We start from the raw sequence: 24,863 nt of genomic DNA, 5'->3' as shown, positions 1-24,863 counted from the left end.
AGTTTTACGCTTCAGGTTCCAGTCTAGGAACTATAAAACATAGCAGCGTAAAATCTCATTTAAAATCAATATATCACATCCACCTTCTCAGGAATCGAACCTAGGACCTCAAGTTTGGTAGGCGGACGCGCCAACCTCTACACTAGGAGGCGAATCATTTCCAAAGTTTTGATTAATGATTCCTTTTCTAATCTTCATAGGTATAAGTTGGTTTAATGATTTAGGTTCTAAGTTTAGTGTATGTTTACTTTTAATTAATTAGCTTTATATTATAAACATTATAGTCTTAGTTAATTATAATTTAGTTTTATAAGAAATATTATGCAAAACATAATATTTTAGTTTTAATATGACAAGGTGTTCATAAGTTAGTGTTAGACAGAGACAGCTGATAAAAGTGATGAGTGAGAGCGAGAAGGAGAGAGCTCCTAATTTAAGAGTTATAAAACCACCTCAAACGTTCGGAACGAGAAGAGTCGGAAAACAGCCGGGAAGGACAGTCGATCAAGAGTCGGTCGAGAGTCGGGGAAGTGAGTCGGGTCTACACGATCGTACCCTCGATCGCGGAGACGATGCAGCGTGGAAGTTGAAGTCTTTAAATCCATTTAGTTCTAATCTTAATTGCATTATCATGACGGTGAATAAAATAGGGAAACACATGGCGAAGTAACTTTCTATTCCACATATCCGGTAATGCACCAGGAAGACGCGATCTTCTAATTCATCTCAAGTTTCCGTTCGGCGGATGTTCCCGTTTTCTCTCAGTTAGCGGAGAAACGGACAGCTTCCGTCTATTCATACGCGCGAACGCGGAACTTGATTTTCACAGCCTCCGAGATAATCAATCTCGTCTATAATTTTCTCAACTTCGTCGCCACTCTCCAAATACCCAAGCTACCCTATAAACAACATTATTTTTTATATTCTAATTTAACCCCCCCGTGATAATCCAAAACCACCTCTACTGTAGAGGGGGTTGTGGATAATCTCACTGCACATGTCATAAAGTGACCACCTGCCCCGTTTTATGTGTGAAATTTTTATTCATCACAGTATTCAAGTTTTCAGTATTTTTTACTCTTCATATGGCCACACATAATCCAGCCTTCGTAAATTTTGGCATGGTTGTTTCAGTGCGGAGCCGTGAATTGTATAAATATAATTATTGTGGAAAATAACTATGAAAATGGAGTGGAAGCCGCAGCCCGATGGTTTGAGGCAAATACTAACACTTCTCAAGGAATCTCAATCATCAGAAACGGCAATACAGAGAGATGTCCAAGTTGTATCCTTTCACGAGTGTCTGACGGCATTTTCAGAAAAATTTAATTTTTACCCTATATCAGATATGTTTCACACGATTTTATTACTTGTTTTGTTAATTTATATACTTATTTATGTTCATGTACTGTTATTTTTACCAAAATTCCTAGAATTATTTAGGTAAATGCGGTGTTATCGAAACCGATAAAAATCGATTTTTCGAACACGGCATTATAACTGTCATTGTACTTTCCTTAACAACATGTTCAGAAACTCGAAGAATTAAACAAATTTCCGGACTTCAATAACTACTTGATTTTTGTACTGACGAAACTTCTAACAGAAGATGAACCGACCCGATCTTTGAGCGGTCTAATCCTGAAGAATAACGTGACCGCGCACTACAATAGATTTCTACCGGAGGTTTCAGAGTTTATAAAGAGGGAATGTCTTTCCGCGGTGGGAGATCCTTCCCCCCTCATCCGTGCCACTGTTGGGATCCTCATTACCACCATCGCCTCCAAGGGAGACCTCACGCAGTGGCCGGAGCTCCTACCTGCCCTTTGTCAAATGCTGGATTCCCAAGACTACAATGTTTGCGAGGTGAATCTACTTATTGACTTCTCGGTGATCGTATAATATAAACTATTTGTCTCTTCTGTCAATTGTACTAGATGTCTTCTGCAGGTCAATAAACCCACATGGCTTTGTATAAATGCACCAACCTATAAAGTTAGTCCAAGGGTGAATTTTTTTTCACATGAGTTGGACTGATTTATTTAAATAGTGTAATCACAAGCAATCGTTCCAATAGTATTTAAGAAATGAAAATAGTCTTTTTTTATAAATATTTTATATTTTACGTATATATATATATATATATATATTTTAAATTCTCACTCACCAGTCCAAAGTTGGGTTCACACAAGGATATATTGTAGACAAGACAATATATTTGACCACACAAGACAAGACAATGGGACAATTTGACCATAGTGCACATGCGAAAAAATCATTGAATTCCCATTGTTCTACTGTCTTGTCTGTGCGCGTTCACAAGATAACAATGCAACCGCGCGTTGTGAGGGGGTAATCCATTGTCCTGTAGAGATAGCCTGTCTGTCTATCTCTAAGACAATGTCTCAGTCCATTGTCTTGTCCAAATTTCTGTTTACAGAAGGACAATAGGTCAGATGCTGGGACAGGACAATATTGTTCTGTCCTCATATGAACCCTACTTTAATGATGATATACAAGTTTACTGTTTTGAAAATCAGTACATTTTGGTTCCTGTTTGGGAGAATCTTTTTTTATTTATTTTTTCTTTAATAAAAATAAATATTTGCATTTTTATGATTTACCCAAATATTTCAATTTGGAGGGGCATTTTCAACGAGTTGTAAATAACTCACTTTTAGACAATGGGAACCAAGCTGTGGTAAAGCGGGGTGCGAACCTCGGACCCCTGGTCCGTGAGTCCGCGACACTAGCCACGGGACCACAACCCGGTTCAATCTATTCAAGTTGGTGAATTACCAATATTGAGACAATCTGTATCGATGGCCTCATCCATGACAGTAATTAATACGCCTGGGCAGAAATGAAATTTATTTTTTAATTTAATTTTGAATGAAAAATAATTACGTTTTTCGTTTTGTATAATTATTGATGTATTCTCATTTATTAAACTAACAGATTGCTTTTTTTACTCATCCTTAAAGCAGCCATGTTCTTTGTATTAATTATTCTATTTATCTGAAAATTTTAGGGAGCGTTTAGTGCTCTACAAAAAATTTGCGAAGATTCAGCTGAATTGTTGGACAGCGATGCCCTTCAGCGACCCGTCAATGTGCTGATCCCCAAGTTCCTGCAGTTCTTCCAGCACTCCAGTCCCAAGATCCGCTCCCACGCTATCGCCTGTGTCAACCCATTCATCGTCAGCAGAACACAGGCACTCATGGTGCATGTCGACTCTTTTATAGAAGTAAGAAAAAATTCTAATAATATACTCGTTCTACGTTTATTTGCCTATTGAATTAGTGTCACGGTACTCTTCTTTTGGCAAATCATTTTGTTTACGCTTGTGATATCTTTATAGTTTAAATATTAAGTCTTAAGTAAATGTTTAACATTTTCAGAATCTATTCAGACTCTCTATGGATGAAGATGTTTATGTGAGAAAAAATGTTTGCCACGCTCTTGTTATGCTCTTGGAAGTCAGACTTGATCGATTAATGCCGCACATGTCAAACATCATTGAGGTAAATATATTTTATAATGTTGTGTGTTCTACTCGCCGACAGTTTGTTCCAAAACAATACCGATAAAAATTATTGTTTTTTTTACTTGTCTTAATATCAATTCAATTCTTAACTCATTCACCGCGGTGCTCACGTACATCTGTGAGCGCCTATGACAGTACTACTGCGGGGTTCTCACAGCATATGTGAGCAATTTATTATTAAAAAGGTTTATAGCTCAAGTATTCGAGTAATTTTTTTTCTTCTTTTATTCGTGACATAGTTTTATAGTATACAAAATTAGACTTAAATCTAATGGACCGGTGAAGTTTCCATATATAAGTATAGAGTATATATTCATGGTCACCAGCAAAATAAGTGTTCAAACTAATAAATAAAATAAGACAATTTTGAATGCGGGGAAGGGTTAATGATTTTTTTTTTTGTCAATAACTTCAAAAGTCATCTTGTAAAACGCTATTATAAAAATTATATGGCGAAAATGAACAGTAACGTGAGACGAGGAATGAACGAGCATGATGCGATGTTCGGACCTCTGATCCCCGGGTCCGCGACACTAGCCACGGGACCACACCCCCGGTTCATTATTATATTTAGATTGCTCCTAACAGCAAAAAATAAATTGTGAGGCTCAAAAGGGTGAAATTTCACAGTGCCCGAGATTACAATCATTCAATTGAGGCCCGCAGGGCCGAAAAAGCAAAGCCCGAAGTGACGAATTTCCTAGCATGTAACAGTCGGCAATAGCCGACTATTGCCTGCTAGTTATTAAATTATTACTAGAGTTCTAAAATGCACACCATCATAATTATATGACAAGTGAACTGGTTATCACGGTATTATTTACACTATCTTGTTAAATATCAAAGCATCAGTAGCATTGATAATTTTTATTCATTTTAATATTGTGAATTTAATGATAGCGAGTTTGTTTGTAAATTACACAGTATTTATCCAACACCGAAAAACAATTTGTGTTGAAATTTTTATTGTAGTATTCATAATTAACTCGTTTGTCGATTTGTCATATTTGCACTGTAATTTAGTGAGTCCGTATGTCTTTTTTAAAAACCTTTATAAAAACACAAATTTTGCATTAGAGGTATACATACATATTATTCAAAATAATGCACAATTTTTAGCAAGTTAATTTGCCCTGGAAATGTAAACTAGGTAAATAAACAATATTTTGAGTTTGTCCAAATTTCTGCAGACAGGAACTGGATTCAACACCCTTGGGAGTTATTAATAAATTAACTAAAACCACCTAATGACAGGTCATAAGCCCTGTAAATGCCTAGACTTCTATATTAGCTTCTATACAATTGTATATCCCAAACTCTATCTTTAGTCACTTTTCTTACTCTCTCAATCATTATTCTGCCATAAATCTTTCCAACAGCGCTCAAAATGCTGATAGCTCTATAGTTTCCGCAGTCCACGCTAGAGCCTTTTCCCTCATATAGAGGCATAACAACAGCTCTCCTCCAATCAGGGGGAGTGTATTCCTCCTCTAAACATAGGTTAAAGAGCTTATGTAGCCATACAAAAATTATTTCTCCACCCTCCTTTATAAACTCTGTGGCAATGTTATCATAACCTTGCGCTTTCCCATTCTTTATATATTTAGCAGCATTTTTAATTTCTTCCATACTTATCTCTTTCGCATCGTCATCTGCATTTATGTTTACTTACTTTACCTTCCCAGGTGGTACGCTGGCTATATTTCCTGTGTGCGTTTCGTACACCTCAAAATATTCCTTCCATCTCATTTGAATTCCACTATCATTCGTCACCATTTACTGCTGTCATACATCTGCTATCCTTACTTTTTTGGGAATTTTTAACTGCTCTCCAGAATATTTTAATATTTTCTTGGAAATTTTTTGTCATTTTTATTCCCTCACTTTCTTTCAGTAATTTCTTTCTTTCACACACACCTTGTTTTACTCTCTTCTTACATTAAATATATACACTTTTTAATGCGGCATACTTACTGGTATCCGTTTGACTGACTGTTAACAAGTTTAACCATGCTTTCTTCTTTTCTTGAACAAGCTTTTTTATTTCATCATCCCACCATGCATCACCTTTCTTTCTTCCTTGTTTTGCCACACAGCATACTTCCGTTGCTGATTCACGCATACTTTTTTTCAAACAATCCCACATATCATCAATGTTCATACTTTCTCCACACTCCCCTATCAATCTACGATTAACCGCGCTTTCAAATTAATCTTTCATGTCATCATTTTGAAGTTTTTTAACTTTGCCTATAGAAGGCGCCTGTATCTTACGGGTTTTGGACCGCCATCCTTGGAACAATATTACTCTTGATACTACCAAGAAGTGATCAGTTTCCATTTTGGCTTCTCTATATACGCGCGTATCAACTGTTACAGGTTTCAATCTAGAGTCGATAACTACATAATCGATAATAGACCTTTCGTTGCCTCCACGTATACTGATGGATTTCCTTATGATCAAAGAACGTATTTGACACAAAAAGGTTCCATTTTAGACATGCTTCTAGCAGCCTTCTTCCATTATCATTCTGCCTTCCATCCCCGAACATACCTAGGGCCGACTCCATCCCGTCTCTCCGAGTTCCCACCCACCCATTTAAATCTCCCGCAAGTATTACTCTCTCACTATCTTTTTTTCCATTCATTACATTCATCACACTTGTCCAAAACTTATCTTTCTCAGATTCGCAGTCAGAATTCACAGGCACATGCCCTATTATTAAAATAATTCCTGTCGATCCAATCTTGAATCTGACAAATATAAGTCTAGAACTTATAAAGACATACTCTTTCACATACTCTTTCATCATTCTGGGAGACAGAAACGCGGCAGCACCCTGGCAGGCTCTGTCTGTATCTGGGACCCCAGACCAGAGAACCAGGGCGTTACCGTGTTCCATCGAACCGCTTCCCTTTTTCCAACTTTCCGTAATACATAATATATCTAAACATTTATTCCTCATCACATCACACAATTCGTTCCTTTTTTTTTACCCGTGCGTCCCCTTACATTCCATGTCGCAATTCTGCATTCTTGCGTTTTCCTCCTCTGTGCGCCCCCACGGGAGGAGCGACTTGACGGGTTGCGAGCCTCATCGAAGTTCGTCAAAGGTATCCTCCATATTGCACTACAGTAGTTTGGGAATGGTATTCTCCCTATCGAGGGATGATATATACATACAATATTCGATACTTATAACACTGATTCAATTTCTTAGTACATGTTGGTGCGGACGCAAGACGGCGACGACGGGGTGGCGTTGGAGGCATGCGAGTGGTGGCTGTCGCTGGGTGAGCAGGCAGTGTGCCGTGAGGCTCTGCAGCCGCACTTGGACCGCCTGCTGCCCGTGCTGGTGCGCGGCATGCGATACTCGGAGATCGACATTATCCTGCTCAAGGGCGGCGTGGACGACGACGATGACACCGTGCCCGACCGCGACCAGGACATCCGGCCCCGCTTCTACCGCCCCAAGCACAACAAACAAGCTGGAGGTATCCTTACTTCATCTCCTTATTATATCCAAATCCTAATCGCTTGTGAGTTATTCAATCATAATTGGGCCCATTGCAAGTGAAGTGAACTAACTAAAAATTGTACACAAAATTGCATTGGGAAACATACGAGACTATGACATAACAGTGGCAAAAAATGCTGACATGCACAAATATAATACCAGACCGCAACAACACTACCACATTAAAAAAACACGGACAAATCGTCGGATTTCTGGCACAAATTGGTGACTGCAAATTTCATAAAATTAGATGTTTTCATAAATGGCATCGAATAATCTATTTAAAAAGTAAATAAAAACATTTTATGTTTTATAAATACAAAAAATAATACTTAACAATATCCAGCTTGCAGCTTTATTTAAAATTTAAAACTGATTTTGTTCCAAAAGAATGAAATAAATTATTATTATGAAAATAAAACTTTGACTTATTAGTGTTACACAATTTTTATTATTTTACAAGAACACTACTACAGTTTCGGGAGAGCACTCCTCCCATCGACACTGTAACACTAATAACAAAGTTTTATTTTCACAATAATAATGAAGTGAATGCCGATTCAATTAACAATAGAATGAAATAAAAATGTATAGTTTTTTTTTTCTGAGAAAACTCTTTTAAACTAATGCCAATTTCAAATTAGTAGAGGATTTTTAACTACAAGAAATATCTATAAAATCTAAACTTACTAAACCTTGCCTCGATTGATGATATTTCATAGGCGGAGAAGGCGGAGAAGATTCAGATTCAGACTCAGAAGGTGGCATGGAAGATGAGGGAACACTCACAGACTGGAATTTGAGGAAATGTTCAGCAGCCGCTCTGGATGTTTTAGCCAATGTATTCCGGAATGATCTACTTCCGGTTCTTTTTCCAATTCTGAAAGATACATTATTTCATGAAGAGTGGATTATAAAGGTAAACTACATGCACATTTACTTTGCAATATTTCACACCTATCACCGAAGAGAAATAAATAAGAATGTTACTACTGATTTTGCTATACAACTATCTTTTATTTTATTTATCTGATTAGATTTTTTTTTCAATCACTGTTTAATTTTATATACTATAGTCCTTAAAATTTAAGATGATTAGAATGACAGTTGTCAGAAAAACTGACGACATAACTTTGTAGTAACGTCTAAGGAGTGATTTATATTGACACGAAAAATCATTCGTATTTGGTAAGTTAATTAATTTTTTTAATACAATTCTTGATATATAAATCAACATAAATATATAAAATCAGCTTTAAACCTTAAAAAAAACTAAAATAAACCTAATTATTAACGACGTTCTTACAAGGTTACATCATTTTGCAAAAACGATAGAGATGGGACAAATTGATCGAATAAAAAAACAAATCGTTTGATAATGTTCACGAAAAAAGTATAAACGTCTTATTTTTGGTGAATAATTGTATTCAACACACTATAATATGCTTGTTTTTGCATTTTTTAAATCAATTTTCGGAAACAGTTTCATGATTGCATGAAAAAACTGATAAAATCGATTTGATCGGTACATGATCAGTGATCAGTAATTTCCCATCACTATTGATTTGAGTTTGATAGCTGTCATTCTAATCATCTTACATTTTAAGGACTATAAGATGATTTTTTTTGTAGACATTTTGAAAAACCATAAATTCTACCTTTTAATATTCTCGTTATGTATTAATTACCCATTTATTATTTAGTCTTTGGGGCCTCTGAAATGAGTAGAAATGAAGTATTAATCAATTACCTTTAGAAATTAAAAGATTCTTTTATTTGAAATATAAAATGATTCAAATCAAAATTAAAGAATCATATAAAACCCACTCCATCCTAATTTCTATGCTGTATTAATTGATTGTTGTAATTAAATATCTGTACCTCAGAGTCAGGCGGATGCAAATCCAATTTGATAAAATGAAATTTCTATTTTCTTATCCAGTTTATGATCATGTCCATTGATTTTGAAGATATGTAAGTCTTATAGTGAAATAACCAATGTATTAAGATACTGAATATACAAATTAATGTTCTGAATTATTAGAAATCACTTAGAAAGTAGATTCTTTAGGCTATTGTTGAACATTTGACGTTTGAATTTGCATCTATCTGCCTCTGAGGTGCAGATATACCTTTGTAAATATTTTTTTAATCTTTTTACTTTTTAAAAAAGTGTTTAATTGTAAAACGAACTCCCTCTCCAAACACAAGCATCTTGCTCCATTAGAGAAGTATAAACATTAAACATATAATATATAACATGTATTTGTATATAAAAGTGTAAAAAAAATGAAAAAATTGAAATAGTGTACAATATGAAATAAGGAATTGGACGAAAGTAGTATGTACATAATATGCACAAATTTAGATTGTTGCTTAGTATAAATAATAATTTGTTTACAGGAAAGCGCAATCCTCGTGCTCGGTGCTGTGGCGGAGGGCTGCCTGACGGGGATGATGCCGCACCTGGCGGAGCTAGTGCCCTACCTGGTGGGGCGCCTGTCAGACAGTAAGGCGCTGGTGCGATCCATCACATGCTGGACGCTGTCGCGCTACTCACACTGGGTGGTCAGCCAGCCGCACGACGCCTTCCTCAAACCCCTGCTTACTGAGGTTTGTTTGGGTCTTTACAATGCAATAGTGAAAACAGCAGGAACTGTTTATATTGTATGGTTGCGGTATTATAAGTCGACCGACAATATATCTTATAAATGGATTATTTTGATATCTATTTAACAACTTCTTGTAGTCACCATTACTTTATGAGTTGTTCAACTCATTGCGTAATGTAGACTGTAAATATTTTAGGTAGAATAACATTACGAATGACAAGTTAATGTATTCATTCGTGAGAGCAGATAACTGCTAAACTGCCGATACGTACAGATATGTGCAGAGCCGTATTCAGCAAGTGAATTACCCTATTAATGGGATAATTCGAATTAGCATTTGTGCAACTTCTGGGTATGTAAAATAGTGCTCGAGATGTCGCTCTAGTATAGTAATTGGAAACATACAAACTAATTTCTTTTAGTACTCGTATATTTAGATTATATATGTATCCAGAAATCAGCTAACAGAAACATTTTCCAAGAAAAATATGAAGATGAGAAATAATGACGAATAAAATTAATATTAGTTATCTTCTTGTTCAGCTGCTGAAGCGCATACTGGACGGTAACAAGCGGGTCCAGGAAGCCGCTTGTTCCGCCTTCGCCACTCTGGAGGAAGAGGCGTGTACGGAGCTGGTTCCTTACCTCAGCTATATTCTGGAGACTCTGGTGTTTGCCTTCTCCAAGTACCAACATAAGAACCTACTCATCCTGTATGATGCTATTGGTACTCTGGCCGACTCTGTTGGACACCACCTCAATAAGCCGGAGTTTATCGAGTTACTAATGCCGCCACTGATCCAGAAATGGAATGTACTTAAGGATGAAGATAAGGATCTGTTTCCACTGCTTGAGGTAATAAAACACCACTAACTGTGAAGAAACTTAACAATAACGAAATCAAATTAATATTCATATTTTATGCACCAATTTTCTGATTTCCCGGGTTAAAATAATAAAACTACCCATTTAGTTTGTGCAAAATAACGCAAATAAATAATATGCTGACCGGTTTCAGAAGATTAAAAATATTAAGTATTCGCTGTTTTTAAGCCTTGGTAAAGGAACTCTCGCATTTGTAATTTTTAAATGCATAAATTTCACATTATATTTTTGTCTCATTAACTTTCTTTACCTATGATTATCAATGATTTTGTATATACCATCGGCAGAAATTTGAAATGTAAGGGACATGGTGTAAATTGTTTTTTTTTTCATTCTTTTTTTACATAATTTATTTATTTAAAATTGTATTTGTTAAAATGAATATGTACTTTTTACGATACATGAAAATAAATAGCCTGTTTAATTTGAACAGTGTCTTTCGAGTGTCGCCACGGCCCTACAAGCTGGATTCCTGCCGTACTGTGAACCTGTATTCAGGAGGTGCGTCTCCCTCATAGAACAGACCCTCAGCCAACACATTGTGAGTTCATTGTTCATAATATACTATGTAATATAATTCCGCCATCATATCAATTTGTCACTAACTTTAAATACCCCACTAACAATACTAACAAATAACAATCTATTAGTATTCCAAACGTTTATTAATGTAGTCAATGAATGTAACTAACTGAAATTAACACTAAATATAATGATACTTAATCTTTTAAAGCATTTTAAAATGGCTTGTAACTAATTTTCTGGTGCAGGTATATTTTCAGCTTGTGTGTATCTTAGCATAATGATTCTGTGATGGAAAACTCAATTATCTAGATGTTAATAAACAAACAAACTTCTTTAATTTTATAACCCTTTTGATTGCTGTAAGTATTTACGTCGTAATTATTCATTATGATAGTTCAAATATTTATTTAAACTATCATAATGAATAATTACGTTAAAAATGTTAAAATTGATTGTAAACATATTGAACTGATAAGGAATTATATCGGATTGGTCAAAAAAATTGCTGTCTACTCAAAAGTAAAATGCTTTGTCAGTACCCCTCCAAATCTTGTTGTTTTGTTTGTTTTTGGAGAATGTAAAATCCAATGCTTATTATTGCGAATAATAAACATATATTTAAAAAAAATATTGTTTAACATTCCTACATGTTTATTTTGAAAAAGTTTTTATTGGTACATAGCTCAGAGTAATAATGCGCCAAACTATAGAGGAGCCCAAACATAGGAAAACCATTCTGTGACTATTATGTATTACGTTAGCTACAGTTCGCAGCAAAACAATGGGCCGTACTCGGGTCGAGAATTGCCAAATCGATATTCGTTTGCATTATAATTACTTTTAAATATGTACCTGTGTATTTATTATTGCAGGGTTATTCAAATTTATTTTTCTATAATTCGCCTATATTTATTTTATAAAATTGAAAATACATGTGTGTGTTTATTTTTTTTATTCACAATATATTTATGTTACATTTATTGAGACACAAATCCCAACTCCATGGAACCAAAGTCCTGTGATGGGATTGTTTGTTTGTCCGTCACATCTCCAAAACGGCGAGTCGTAGCGGCCTGAAATTTGGACATGTCATTCTAGATGCGATTTCTATGTCAACGGTGCTATTTTCGAGTCAAATTTGATACGTCCTCTTCTCGATACAGACTCAAACTTTTTAACAGTAAATCGTAGAATACGTGAAATTTAGAATAAACATATAAAATGACATTTCTAGATCAACTGCGCTATTTTTAAGCCAAAATTTGACTCGATCTCTATTCGAACTTTTTAACAGTAAATTCTGGAAACGGGAAATTAAGAATCAACATGTAAATTACCATTTCTAGATCAATCATTTCTATTTTCGAGCCAAATGTTTTGATTCTGCTCGATACAAACAAAAACGCATCCGAAACTGCATCCGTCAATTTGATTAATTATATTTAAATAAACATAGATGCTAGTATTCCAAAGACAGGATAAATTTTAGACTTTGTAAAGCTTTTGATACTGCACCTAGATATTGAAGCCATGGTTAAAAAATTAAATAATATCTGGGTAAAATTTATCGAATCATACCTAATAGATCGGAAACAATATACAAATACAAAATAAAAAAATGCATAGTCCATACAAAAAGAAATTTTAGAGTACCACAAGTTAGTATTAATTTTTGGTCCACTGTTATATACATAATATATTAATGGCTTATCATTGTACAATTTTACAGAACAAAGGTATAATCAATGACCTAACTACCTTATATAAAGTTACCTTGTGGAGACATTTTGATGGTATTGTAGATTGTTTTAAATGTGTCTAAGACCCGGTTTTAATAAAGTAATTTACATCCAAATGCAAGAAGCAAACCTTCGAGTGAATAGATGGAGACCAATTAATTTAATCCATTGTTGCCGCGTATTGTCATCTTTAGGAATGCTAAAAAATAGTACCTGCATATTAACACATGTTTTTCACTTGAATTAAAATTAACATTATTTTACTTTTCATTTTCAATCATTCTAATCCTTACAGAAAACTTTAAAAATGTGTATAATAGGTGTTTCAGGTTTTAGGACATTATATATATATATTTATTTTTAAAGAAATACTTAAGTTCTTATTATTTACTCAAATATTCAAATTTTCAGACCATTTCCCAAAAATCATGAATAACTTGTGCTGGAAAAATGGAAATCGAGTTGTGGTAGAGTGAGATTTGAACCTCGGACCTTTGGCCCGTGAGTCCACAATACTACCACTCGACCACAACCCGGTTGAATGCCTAGTGCGGCCCTGATATATTGCCCATAATCAATTGTCAATTATCAACAGTAAACATACTTTAATTCACATAGCTATCGCTTTAATTGAGAAAAAATAGTATCTTAAGTAAATATGTTGATATAAGGAAAGTTTTTAAGCAGTATAATACACATGTCGGGACAATAAATGCCAAAAATCTAATCTAATCGTAACATAGCGATAGGGCTTCTCTATAATTTAGCGCATTATTAGTCTGAGGTATATAGTATCTACATACCTTTTTTTTGTAGCGAGTTATGTAAATATGCATAGGAAGTGTCCTTAAAAAATATTTGTCAAGCTTATATTTAATAGCAATGTTTTTGGCCAGCCATTAGATTTGGTGTTGTGATAATTTTGGATTATTTGTCAATAAGAGCTGATTGTACGGAAATAGGAGTGTGTATGTGCGCAGGCAAACAGCCAGAGCCCCGAACAGTTTGAGGCTCCCGACAAGGACTTCATGATTGTGGCCCTCGACTTGCTGAGTGGACTCGCCGAGGGACTAGACGGCCACATTGACCACCTCGTACTGCACTCCAACCTCATGCAGCTGCTCTACCAGTGCATGCAAGACCCCATGCCTGAGGTGAGTGCCGTACATCTTGTCTACTAGCTAATGATGTCAATTCTTCCATTCTTCAAGAGTTAATCTGTTACTTCTCCATAAAGATTTTAATATACTTAATATTTGCCAAATTACTTAACTTAGAGTGTGCGGGAATGCTATTAATTAAAAAATGATCATTTGCTTAGGCCGGTTACTTGTGCTGTTGAATATTCACAATGCTAATTATTCCATCACTTTTGTCAACCGAAGGTCCGGCAGTCATCCTTCGCCCTCCTAGGAGACTTGACCAAGGCGTGTTTCCAGCACGTCCATCCCAACATCGCCGATTTCCTCCCCATCCTCGGACAGAACCTTAACCCGGAATTTATATCTGTGTGCAACAACGCAACATGGGCCATCGGAGAAATTAGCATAAAACTAGGTACAATTCATGCACTCGTTTCGTTATTATTATTGGAATATAGGTGAGCAGCCTTTTCTAGCGCACCTATATCTCATACACATTTTGTTTATAATATTTTACATTTCTTTTTTCATATTATGACACTATTATATTAAAAAAAATTGAAATATTTAGGTATTTAAAAAGAACTCAAATGTCTATTTTCATATGAAATTCTGTCTAGGACAAAAAATATTTATATATAGCAAAAAAAATGTAATTTAAAAAAAGAATCTATAGGTAAAAAGTTAATTTATAAATAATATTTCTTCTCATATTATGCATAACAGGAAAAGTTTGCTTCTGTAACATTATTTTATTTTGTTAATTGAACTATGCGTTTAACTGTACTTAGAGAATGAAATTATGGAGTTGACGAACGCGTCGTGTGTTTCTGTTGCAGGAGGTGATATGACCACTTATATTCCTCTGGTCCTCAATCAACTGATAGAGATTATCAATAGGCCCAATACACCTAAAACATTACTAGAAAATACAGGTACGACATCACCCTTTATCATTTCAGCATAATACACAAAGGTGTATTAAATTCTTAGAGTAATAATTATAATAAATAAAATACTTTTTTTATGACCTTTGAATGCAGTTTCACGGAGAAATGTCTAATAATGTAAAATTCAATCTATTAATAGGGTGTATTCATATTTATTTACAAAATTAACTCACTTTTATGAGTAAATATTTCCACGCTGAGGTAAGTGGGTAGTACAAACGAATGCAAAGATGCAGGGAATGTGACGCTATAAGGAGGTTCAGTTAGATAATTTCACGACCCCTTTTCCCGATGGATATGGTTCCTAAACCCGAAGCACTTATCTACCTGTTTATTGTTTGGCAGTACACCTTGGTTACATTTAACTACCTCATTTCCCGTACATAACATACTCATTTCTTTATTTATTTATTTCTGTAATTATAATTATTTTATTTACAGGTTTTTTTTATATAATACATAGTGGATTATAATTTGAACATATTCGATGCTAGTCGATGATTAATTGTGCTAATTAATTTTCTGTAATTTTTGTGTTCATCCAATTATATTTTTGCTATTATTAACTTGTACATAGATAATATACAGCACCGAATCCGCAGCGTGTCGACATATATTCCTGGGCCTTTATCAACACAAAATAGAAATGAATGTGGTGAAAACGTTCGGGATTATGTGTCACTTACGCCAACGTGGCGGGGAGTCGTTGTTAACAGTAATGCTACTGCTCCTTAACACAACTGCCAGCAAGCTACTTATCCATCTTACTATATTTTACTTTATCTTATTATGCATTTGGTTTCACACAAATAGTATTGCAATATGGAAGAAATACAATGTTTGGTGGTAGTTTTCGCCTCCCCGCTGCCCTCACTTCCACTTTTGGTTACTCATTACATATTGATATGATTTACTTGGTTGTTTATTTGTTTTTGTTCTCGGTTTGTTGGCTGGTTTGTGGCGTGGTTTGTAGCGATAACTATTGGTCGGCTAGGTTATGTGTGCCCCCACGACGTGGCGCCCGTGTTGCAACAGTTTGTCCGCCAGTGGTCTGTAGTCCTTATATTTTTTATATTTACATTATAATTTTATCGCTAATTTATTTTTATTGTATATTCGTTCACACCGAGGGCTGATTCCTTTTTACTATGCCTTCTATTAAAGGTCAGCCCTGTCTGGCTCTGTCTCGCCTTTCTTTACTTCGACAATCAGGCCTCGGTGTGGTTCTGGATTGTTCTAAGTAATTGAACGTCTTCAGAACATTGAATGCCTAATACTTGTGTTTGTTTAATTTAACTTAACATATATTTTTTGCAATATGCAGTAAAAACATGTTAGTTTAAAGCCCGGAAATTTGCTTTAACCTGTTTTCCCCTAAATAACTGTATTTGCTATTAAGACATCGCCAAATGTAAACTGCCCATAATTAGGTCGACCTTAGATTGCGGCACTTTTCACGGAAATATTTTGTTCAATTATGTAAAAAGTTGTCGGCGTCACACACAATCAAGTTTACCTTCCACTTCGTGTGAGACTTGAGGCTTGATCCAATTTGCAGTTCATCCATAGTGGCTACACATATTTCATTATATTTGAAGTGATGTTAGTTCATATGAGTTCACTTCTTTTAGTGGTCGCGTAGGCGTAGTCTGTGGTCACAGTTCATTTGCAATGTTTGAAGACGACGATATAGTGATGATCGGTTTTAAAGCTTCGAAAACATTAAAATAGAATCGTTCGGTGTAGAGACATGCAAGATTGTTATTTGCATATTTTTCCTGTCTAAAATAAAAATTAATATGATTATGTTTATATATCTGTTTGTGCGATTTTAATACCTATAGTTGTAAAAAATGCAATTATGCATGACGCTTTAAAATTAATCAAGTTGGTGGATTTGAAAATCGATTTTGTCTTCAAGTACACTTGTCTTGCAATTTGACAACCATGCACGATCAAGCTTTTTACTCAAATTAGACATTAAATGTGATTGTGTGTGGCACCCTTAAAGGTAAACGATATGCAGTCTGCTTCTTTATACACATGTAATATTTCACTTGATGGGGCGTAAATTCTAAAATCTCCGAGTGCCCCGATGCAATATATACGAGTTGTGTGTTCAACAAAATTGGTACACATTTTAGCCACCTGACAGTTTTGCCCGAGCATGACTCCAGCATAATGTTTTTACTATACTGACAAATCCGAGCCTCGTTTCGACTTGTGAGCATTTCTCCCGAGCGTTGTTTGTGCAGATCTTATCAACAAAAGATATATTCCTTTCAGGATAAAACGCTTTTACAAAATCCAACTGTTAAGTAGTCAATATGTGCAAATCAATTTCTCCGTGGATCTGTTACTATTGTAAAATTGGACGAGAGTAAACTTAATAAATACTAGCGCATTCAATGTAAGGTTTGGCACAATTTAGTGTGGACTTCTAAAGAACTTGTTTTTACTGTATTATCATTAACATAATGTTTCCTTTTATCTGAATTAGTATATTTTTTTAATGATCGATTATTACCTTTATATTGTGTTTATTGGATTGTTATTTAACATTCAGTTGGGCATTATTATTACTCATAATATTGGTTCTGTTTTAAAGCTTTTTGTGTGGAAAGCCGAGATTTGAGTTGTATTTTCTATTTTCTATATGTTGACAACACCCCACTGTAGCACTTCCTACTATTAACATATTCCACCTCCAGAATACAAATACCATTTAATATTACCTCCGAGTAAAGGGATTTCCAACTACATTAAAATAAGAGAGGCTGTTTTGTAATACACATTGCGCATATGATGAATAGATGTGTCTGCAGAGTGGTTGTCAGGAAAGTTGACTGATGGGAGTTTCAGGTGTATGTCACTACGCAACATTCGGGACAACGAGGAGAAGGACTCTGCCTTTAGAGGAATGTGTCAGATGATCACAGTGAACCCGGCTGGAGTAGTTCCAGACTTTGTCTACTTTTGCGATGCGGTAGCTTCGTGGATACATCTCAAGGACGATCTACGGGAAATGTTCAGCAAGGTATATTAATTTTTCTACATATGTTTGTTGGATTATAATTTATGCCAAATAATCAATATTATTAAATCCATAGACAGAAATAGATTGGAAAATTACATAACTACACCAATGTGATAAAAATGATTAAAATCAGTATGCATACACATTAGGGTGTCCCAGACTATACGGGCATTTTTTTTTTTACAGATTGAGACACGCATACCCTCTTATTTTGTTCCGTTTGACCTTAATAACTGAAATAATAAATATTATTGAAATCGGATAGTGATAACCCGTGCCGACTTGATGTCAAACTTTGAATATAAAAGTTTGTATGGAAACCATAGGGGAATATTTTAACTTAATGTTTATTTTGTAAATAAAACAATGGTACTTTGATTATTGTATCATATTTATTATGTATTATACATATTAATTATTTAATTAAATTTAAGGACATTATTAATTAAATTTTCTTTTTAAGGTTTGTTTTTTACAGTCAGGATATACTTTTCTGTGTTCTTGTACGCAACGTAATAAATATTGTTTTTGTTCCTCGTCCACTGTGATTAAGCCATGAAAGTCTTGCATCAACTTAACAGCTCTTTCAGCCGTATCATTAACTGCTTTCAGTGACTGCACCTTCATTTTAGCGTGTTGAAACGAAGCATTAGCAGGCCACGAAGTAGGACACTCCATGAGAAAACTGTCATCAATTTTGAGTCGCCTGAAAAAGGATCTGCTGTTCATGGAAACAAAGTCATCAATGTTTTTTTCAAAAAGAGGCCCCTCTAAGTTCTTCTCTCGATGGAATGTAGCGTTTATTGTAGACCGATGGATTTTCTTTGGCCAAATTAGCAACTATTTTTTTACCTAACTTTCTTGGTTAATATCATCGTCAAATAGAGACAAGATAGACACTTTTTCTGCTAAATACCACAAATGCTGGCAAAACTTCTGTATAGCCGCTTTTGATATAGTTTTGTCGACCATTTCGTATGCCTTCACAGCCTTTAAAAAGCACAAGTCCTGGTAGGGCGCTTTTACCACTAAAGTGCATTGCAGCCAAGGCTTGACATAGAATGTCGCGATAAACAGGCAGACGTCTAATAGAGCTGTTTTGTCCTTATTTGACATTTTGAATTGAGAGCTAAACAACGATATTTTTAATGAATAAATAGCTCTCGCCATCCATCTTGCTTGGTGCATGGCGCCTGGAGGTCGAATTTTAAATTCATTAACTTTATCTCCGCCAAGAAATATTATGCAGACCTCTATTAACTCTCGATAGTCATCTCTTACAATTTCTTTGGTCAATTCAGTTCTGTAATACTCTAAAAGTTCATCGATTCTAGAATCGTTCAGACGTAATAGCGTTTTTTTGTGGCTTTGTATCTTCTCTACATTGATGTTTTTCCAGTTTGATAGAACATTTTTGAATAAAGGGATATCGGGACTTGTAGTGACTTGGCTGATTTTGGCCTCGAACACAGCTTTTAGTACCAATTCGTAGATGTGATGGCGGAGAGCAAAAATCAACATTTCTCTGTTCAATTTCGTACGAGGTTTTCGCGTAACCTAAACTACTTAATACCGAGAACGCGTACGATGTTTGCTCGGAGACACTTTTCATATATAGCTCCAAGAGTGTTCAACATCTTGGATGAACATATTAAGTTCTCCAAAACCACGTCTATATTTAATATGAAGATCCATAATTGGATTGTATCGAGGGGTAGAGACCACTGTATGAGATTGCTTCGAGAATAAATGCATAACATCGCTGCTGTTTTCATTATTATCCATATACGTATATCGTATATGTGTATGTCATCACTGTCATACGTATTATTATATAACTTTTGATTCCATTTTCGACATGTATTATAAATTTTTATTATTTTTATTTTTCTATTATTATTTTGTATATTGTTTTGATTATTTTGCATATTTTTTTTGATTACCTGTATATTGTTTTAATATGTAAATAAATATTTTTGATTTGTATATCGAAGAGTCCCGACTTAACACGGAATTTTCTAACAAGTCGGGACATAAAAAATATATAATTGTGTCTATGTAAAATTGTGTATTTTGTGCATTAAATTTAAAAAAAATAAAAAAAAATCTGTTCAAGAAGCACACATGCACCATTAATTCGGCTTGTGTTAGAAGCAGTAGTATCACAACAGAGAATCTGTGCTTTATCTTCAAGATTCCAGTCAACAATAGCCCCAATCTGCTTGTGCCTGTTCGCTTCCCGATGAGTTTTCTAATTTTGGCACAGCAATAAGTTGTTCTTTATTATCGTATGAAATAACGATTGGTAGACGTTCCTCTTTAGATTTGCGTACATCTATAGCCGGCAACAGTTTTCCATCCCAGTGGACAGTTACAGTATCGGGTACATCGTTTTGAAAATTAAGTTTTATAGCTTCTGCGCGCTGTTTTCGCTTTTCTGTACGAATTCTTTGGATGGAGGACTTGCTTATAGGAAATTCGTCAGTGTTGTGGCCAAGTGCTTCAATAATAAAGACAGAATCTCTCATACTTAACTGACACCTGTCTAATGCCGCCACCAGTTTCGGAGTAACGAAATTTTTCTTCACAGAAGTTTTAATAGTATCGGGCTGTTTCCTCTCAATTGGAATGGACAAATCTTCTTGTAAGTCCGTTACTTCAGAATCAGAAGATGAAGTTTCTTGTAATGGCTCATGAGAAGACGTAGAGGGTGTTATGGATGCCAAATAAGTGGCCAGCCGCTTTAGCTCCTGGATATTTCTAAGTCTCGCCTTTTCCTCCTTTTCTGTCAATTTTTTGTCCACTCCAGCTAAATGACCGGGTCGTCCTGGCTCTCTCTGCTTTTGTAAGAAAATCTTATCTTCATTTATCTTTATTAATTGAAGCGCATCGGAATGTGCAATATCAAACAAATTTTTTGTATTTGTAACAAACTCTTGTCGACGCTGCTCAAACACATCTTGAGTTTTGTTTGCATCTTTTTGCAAATTTCTCCAATCTTGGTATAAGGCTACAAGTTTCTTAACACAGTTAGGTAAAGATTTAGTCGGTATACGTGCCTTTTCCCAATAAATAATGCACTCACGAATAGTAAGATTGCACTTTCATTGACGCTTAAATTGACTTTGCGAATATTATAAAATAAAACCGCCAGCACTTGTCCATTAGAGGGAAGTTTAGAACCTGTAATTTGATGTTTTATATCCCCAACCAAAAATATTTCCTTTTAGAACTGCGTAACTCCACAGACATGTTGACACAACGAAAACAATGCGTTCACTAATAAAAACAAACACGATATAACAAGCACATTAACACTTAGTTCGCGCGCGCTGTACTATGTAAGTTCTGACAAGTCCCGATGCAAGTCGGCACGGGTGGCCGTGATTCAATTTATGTGAAATTTTATTTATAAGTGTTTTGACATCATTCAAACAAAATTAGAGGGTATGCATTAAAAAAATAAAACTTTAATTTTTCTGGGACACCTTAATACACATACTTAATTGTGGAATTTATGTTGCTGGTTTGTTTTTTGTAGATTCTTATTTAGAATAACAAGTCATTGACCGAAATGTAAAATAAATGTAAATTTTTATGAAATATTTATTTTATTTTTTAAAGCCATGGATTAATGTTGTTTTTTAGATTTTACACAGCTTCATGGTGCAGGTGGGAGAAGAGAATTGGAAGAGATTCAGTGACCAGTTTCCCCAGCAACTAAGCTCGCGGCTGCGAGACACATACGGCATCTAAACATTTACTGGTGAGAATTACCATTTTTATTTAATACAAAAATTGCTATTCTTTACCTACGCATAAAATATATTAATTTTTCATCACTTTCCGTGCGATTTTTTTTGTATTTCTCACTAAAATGTAGACCCGAATATAATATGTACAAATAATTGCAATTTGTCAATTTAGAGATACATGTTGAGAAGGCCCCGAAACAGTGTTACAGACTTCGGATCAGGAAGTCCGAATTTCAAACCCTGAAATACAAAAAATTGAAATACAGTAAAACCTCACTTTTACATTCCTCAATTTTATGTTTTCCCTCTTTTTACGCCGAAATGTTTAGGTCTCATTTTTTTTCCATACATTCTCGTTCAAATATCCCCCCCAATTATCATTTTTCATAACCCCAACCCGGTTTTATGTTGAAAAATTTTCAAAACTCGTTTGATCTGTCAAAAGACGCTGTGCCGCCGCGTTTGCCCAAAATGGTGAATAAAATCAAGGTATATAAAAAATTGTCTCAAACTAAAGTCAATGTAGGTTCAGTGTAATTGACTATTTTGTTTAAGTGTCTAATTTTTACATTTTACTCAATTGTGACATGCGTTGACGCATGAAGAATTAAGTCTTTACATCAATAAATTACGATGCAGAAAGTTTAAAAATTCGGTAATAGAAATATTATTTGAAGTTATAAACATAATTTGGAAAGAAGATTGTTTAAACAGTTATCATAAAAGTGTGAAACAGTTTTGCCGCGATGTAAATGACAGTTGAAATTCTGTGGTACCATACTAAAAAAAGTGATACCATATAAATAAAATTTACCAATATTTAAAAATGGGAAAAAATGATTGCATGCATTTTATGCAAATTAAAAATTTAATTTTTGTGTTTTTAAGGTTATGTACCTATTTTATTTATTTTTTTGGCAATTCATCCTATGAAGGATGATTTCTGCCATCCACGTAAATGATTTGATGTAGACTGGGATTTTTAATGTACAATTAACATTATGTACAAAAGGATAAATAAAAAATTAAATAGCAGCCTCCTAAAAGTTCACATCATTCTCACTCGGAAATCTTCCTATGTGATGAATCACTTCAGGGGTAAGTGAGGATAGGAGAGACGCGACATTTATGGGGAAAATTATGTTAATAAGTTTAAAATAATTCTTATATTCTTCAGTTATTGGGCACTCACAAAGTATGTGGTCAGGCGTTTCCAAGTCTTGGCCACACTCGCACCAACTCTGAACTATGTTAATTTTAAATAAGCGACTGTTAGCGCAGCGGTGTCCAATTCTTAACCTGCAAATTTTAGATACCAATCTTTTAGATAATTTTGCAGACAAACCAGGGTTGAGAAGGGATATGATTTTGCAAGCTTCTATAGTAGGAACCCTTAGGTTTGCTGCTTTCAATCCATTGGACAACCGAATGATGTCTAGCCTGGCTCACGAATAGAAGGGACAAGTCTGAAATCTGCGAATGGAAGAAGGGAGGAGATAAACCGCTTGTCAAAGCCTCTCTTGCCAGTCCATCAACTCGCTCGTTTCCCCTGATACCCGAGTGGGCTGGAATCCAAGCTATATTCATGTCTCTATTGGAGTCTCTCAGTCTCCATTAAATAGATCTAATAGAACACAACACTTCGCTTTGATGAGATTTGGACAGGTTGTTAGAGATGGAATTAATTGCGCTCAAAGAATCTGTGAAAATAATCATACGGGGATCGGATAGCGATAGAGAGTAATAAAGAGCTTCTCTTATAGTTAGACATTCTGCTCCTCCTCCTTACGAGGCGATAGTGCATAATCCGTGCTGTATAGAAAATGTTGGGCCAGACAAATCAACCAGCTATCAAATCAAAGTAATCAACTCATTGTTTAGTTCTCTATTACAATCTAAATGGCCAAACCACTTGTACATATATTATATACGGACGGATCCAAGATACAAATCAATGACTTTAGCACAGCAGCTGTAATTATCCCGGAATATTATATCGAGTTGACATTCAAACTACCTAGTCCCTCCTCTGTTATGTACCTGCATAAAATTATTTAAACATGTTTTTTTTTAATGAAATCATAGGTAATTATGAATAATCCCCAATTATGACAGTTTTTACAATTTTTCTGCAGCTTTCTGTTGCTCCCTCGAAAAACGTAAAACAGGGGTTGTACTGTATCTGAGTAAAATCATAAGAATGCCAATTTCATTAATGTATTTGTCGTTTTTTAAATGTTAACACTTGATAAATTTTCATGGAATCCATTATTGTATTTATGAAATTGTAATTTGTCTACACTATGGTTACAAAAACGTTTTTAAATATGTTACTCTGAAATATATTTAAAATATCCAATTAATCTATAAGAGTAGGTTCTTTGTCAATTATATTTTGGATTGTGTTGAAAAAGAGTCTAATTCTTCAAAAGATGTATATGCCGACTAGCACTTGCTGGATATTCATCTTTAATGCTTCCACATTATCCTTCAATAGTCTAATAATGTCAATTAAATTAGAATATTTAGAGTACCTTTAATAAAGTGGTTACGATCATCTGTACATATTATTATGTATTACGTTTTAGTAAATTTTTGGGCGCTTCAATGTTGGAATGCTTATCATGAACGAAATATTTGGTTAATTTTTTTAATACTGCGTAATATGTACATAATTGGTTTACCTGTACTCTTTAATCACTAAAAGTGTTAAATATTTCAGATAACAGTGCTGGATAATCTCAAGATGCCACCACTCGAGACACCTAACATCTATAAATACTTATGGGGATATCCGCACTGTTTGGCTTGTTTGTATTGACGTTTTGCGGGTAATTACATAATTCTTCTGTTGTATTGTTTTATCGGGCTCAAAGATTGAGAGGTTTTATTTTGGGAGTAACTTTTCTTAAACTAACATTGAGATTATTTCCTGAATTATACCTGTACCTGTCAAGGAGTTGAAATTTATAAGTTTTGTTTTTCTTTTGTTATTGTTTCCTGGCAGGAATGTCTTATGATACAGAATACTCTGTATTATTATAAACGTAATTCAAAATTTGTATTTATACAATTACTATGATGTTGAGTCGAAGAGAAATCTGTAAAATTCTTCAATTACATATTAGACTGTCATCGTGATTTACTGTGATT

The 24,863-nt window shown here is 34.7% G+C and overlaps 1 protein-coding gene across 2 annotated transcripts; it reads left to right on the top strand.

The window, feature by feature from the left end:
• Nucleotides 1-1,090: 1,090 nt before the first annotated feature.
• On the top strand, nucleotides 1,091-24,680 carry Tnpo (transportin 1). Of its 2 annotated transcripts, none has more exons than XM_088228102.1 (16): nucleotides 1,091-1,285; nucleotides 1,534-1,866; nucleotides 3,032-3,247; nucleotides 3,402-3,524; nucleotides 6,769-7,042; nucleotides 7,788-7,984; nucleotides 9,469-9,678; nucleotides 10,221-10,532; nucleotides 10,996-11,103; nucleotides 13,807-13,980; nucleotides 14,212-14,383; nucleotides 14,808-14,903; nucleotides 15,892-15,967; nucleotides 17,781-17,955; nucleotides 21,604-21,721; nucleotides 24,433-24,680. In XM_088228102.1, exons 1-15 carry the CDS (start codon nucleotides 1,181-1,183, stop codon nucleotides 21,709-21,711), a joined length of 2,679 nt encoding a protein of 892 aa, XP_088084228.1. In that variant the 5' UTR covers nucleotides 1,091-1,180; the 3' UTR covers nucleotides 21,712-21,721; nucleotides 24,433-24,680. The 2 variants fall into 2 exon arrangements, with proteins under 2 accessions (XP_088084228.1, XP_088084227.1); XM_088228101.1 differs by having other exon boundaries at nucleotides 13,789-13,980.
• Nucleotides 24,681-24,863: the final 183 nt, after the last annotated feature.

Source organism: Micrasema longulum, unplaced genomic scaffold (assembly GCF_059751315.1).
Source record: "Micrasema longulum isolate JH-2025_06_02 unplaced genomic scaffold, ASM5975131v1 h1tg000561l, whole genome shotgun sequence".
Taxonomy (NCBI): domain Eukaryota; kingdom Metazoa; phylum Arthropoda; class Insecta; order Trichoptera; family Brachycentridae; genus Micrasema; species Micrasema longulum.
Note: the sequence above shows the minus strand (reverse complement) of the source record. Positions and strands in the feature narration are given on the sequence as shown.

Excerpts from the sequence above, each read along its gene's own strand:
- Tnpo (XM_088228101.1), top strand. The coding sequence starts at position 1,181 with ATGAAAATGGAGTGGAAGCCGCAGCCCGATGGTTTGAGGCAAATACTA. Across the intron at positions 14,384-14,807 it reads AGAAATTAGCATAAAACTAG|GAGGTGATATGACCACTTAT; the intron begins GTACAATTCATG and ends TTTCTGTTGCAG. Across the intron at positions 15,968-17,780 it reads CAACAGTTTGTCCGCCAGTG|GTGTATGTCACTACGCAACA; the intron begins GTCTGTAGTCCT and ends TGGGAGTTTCAG.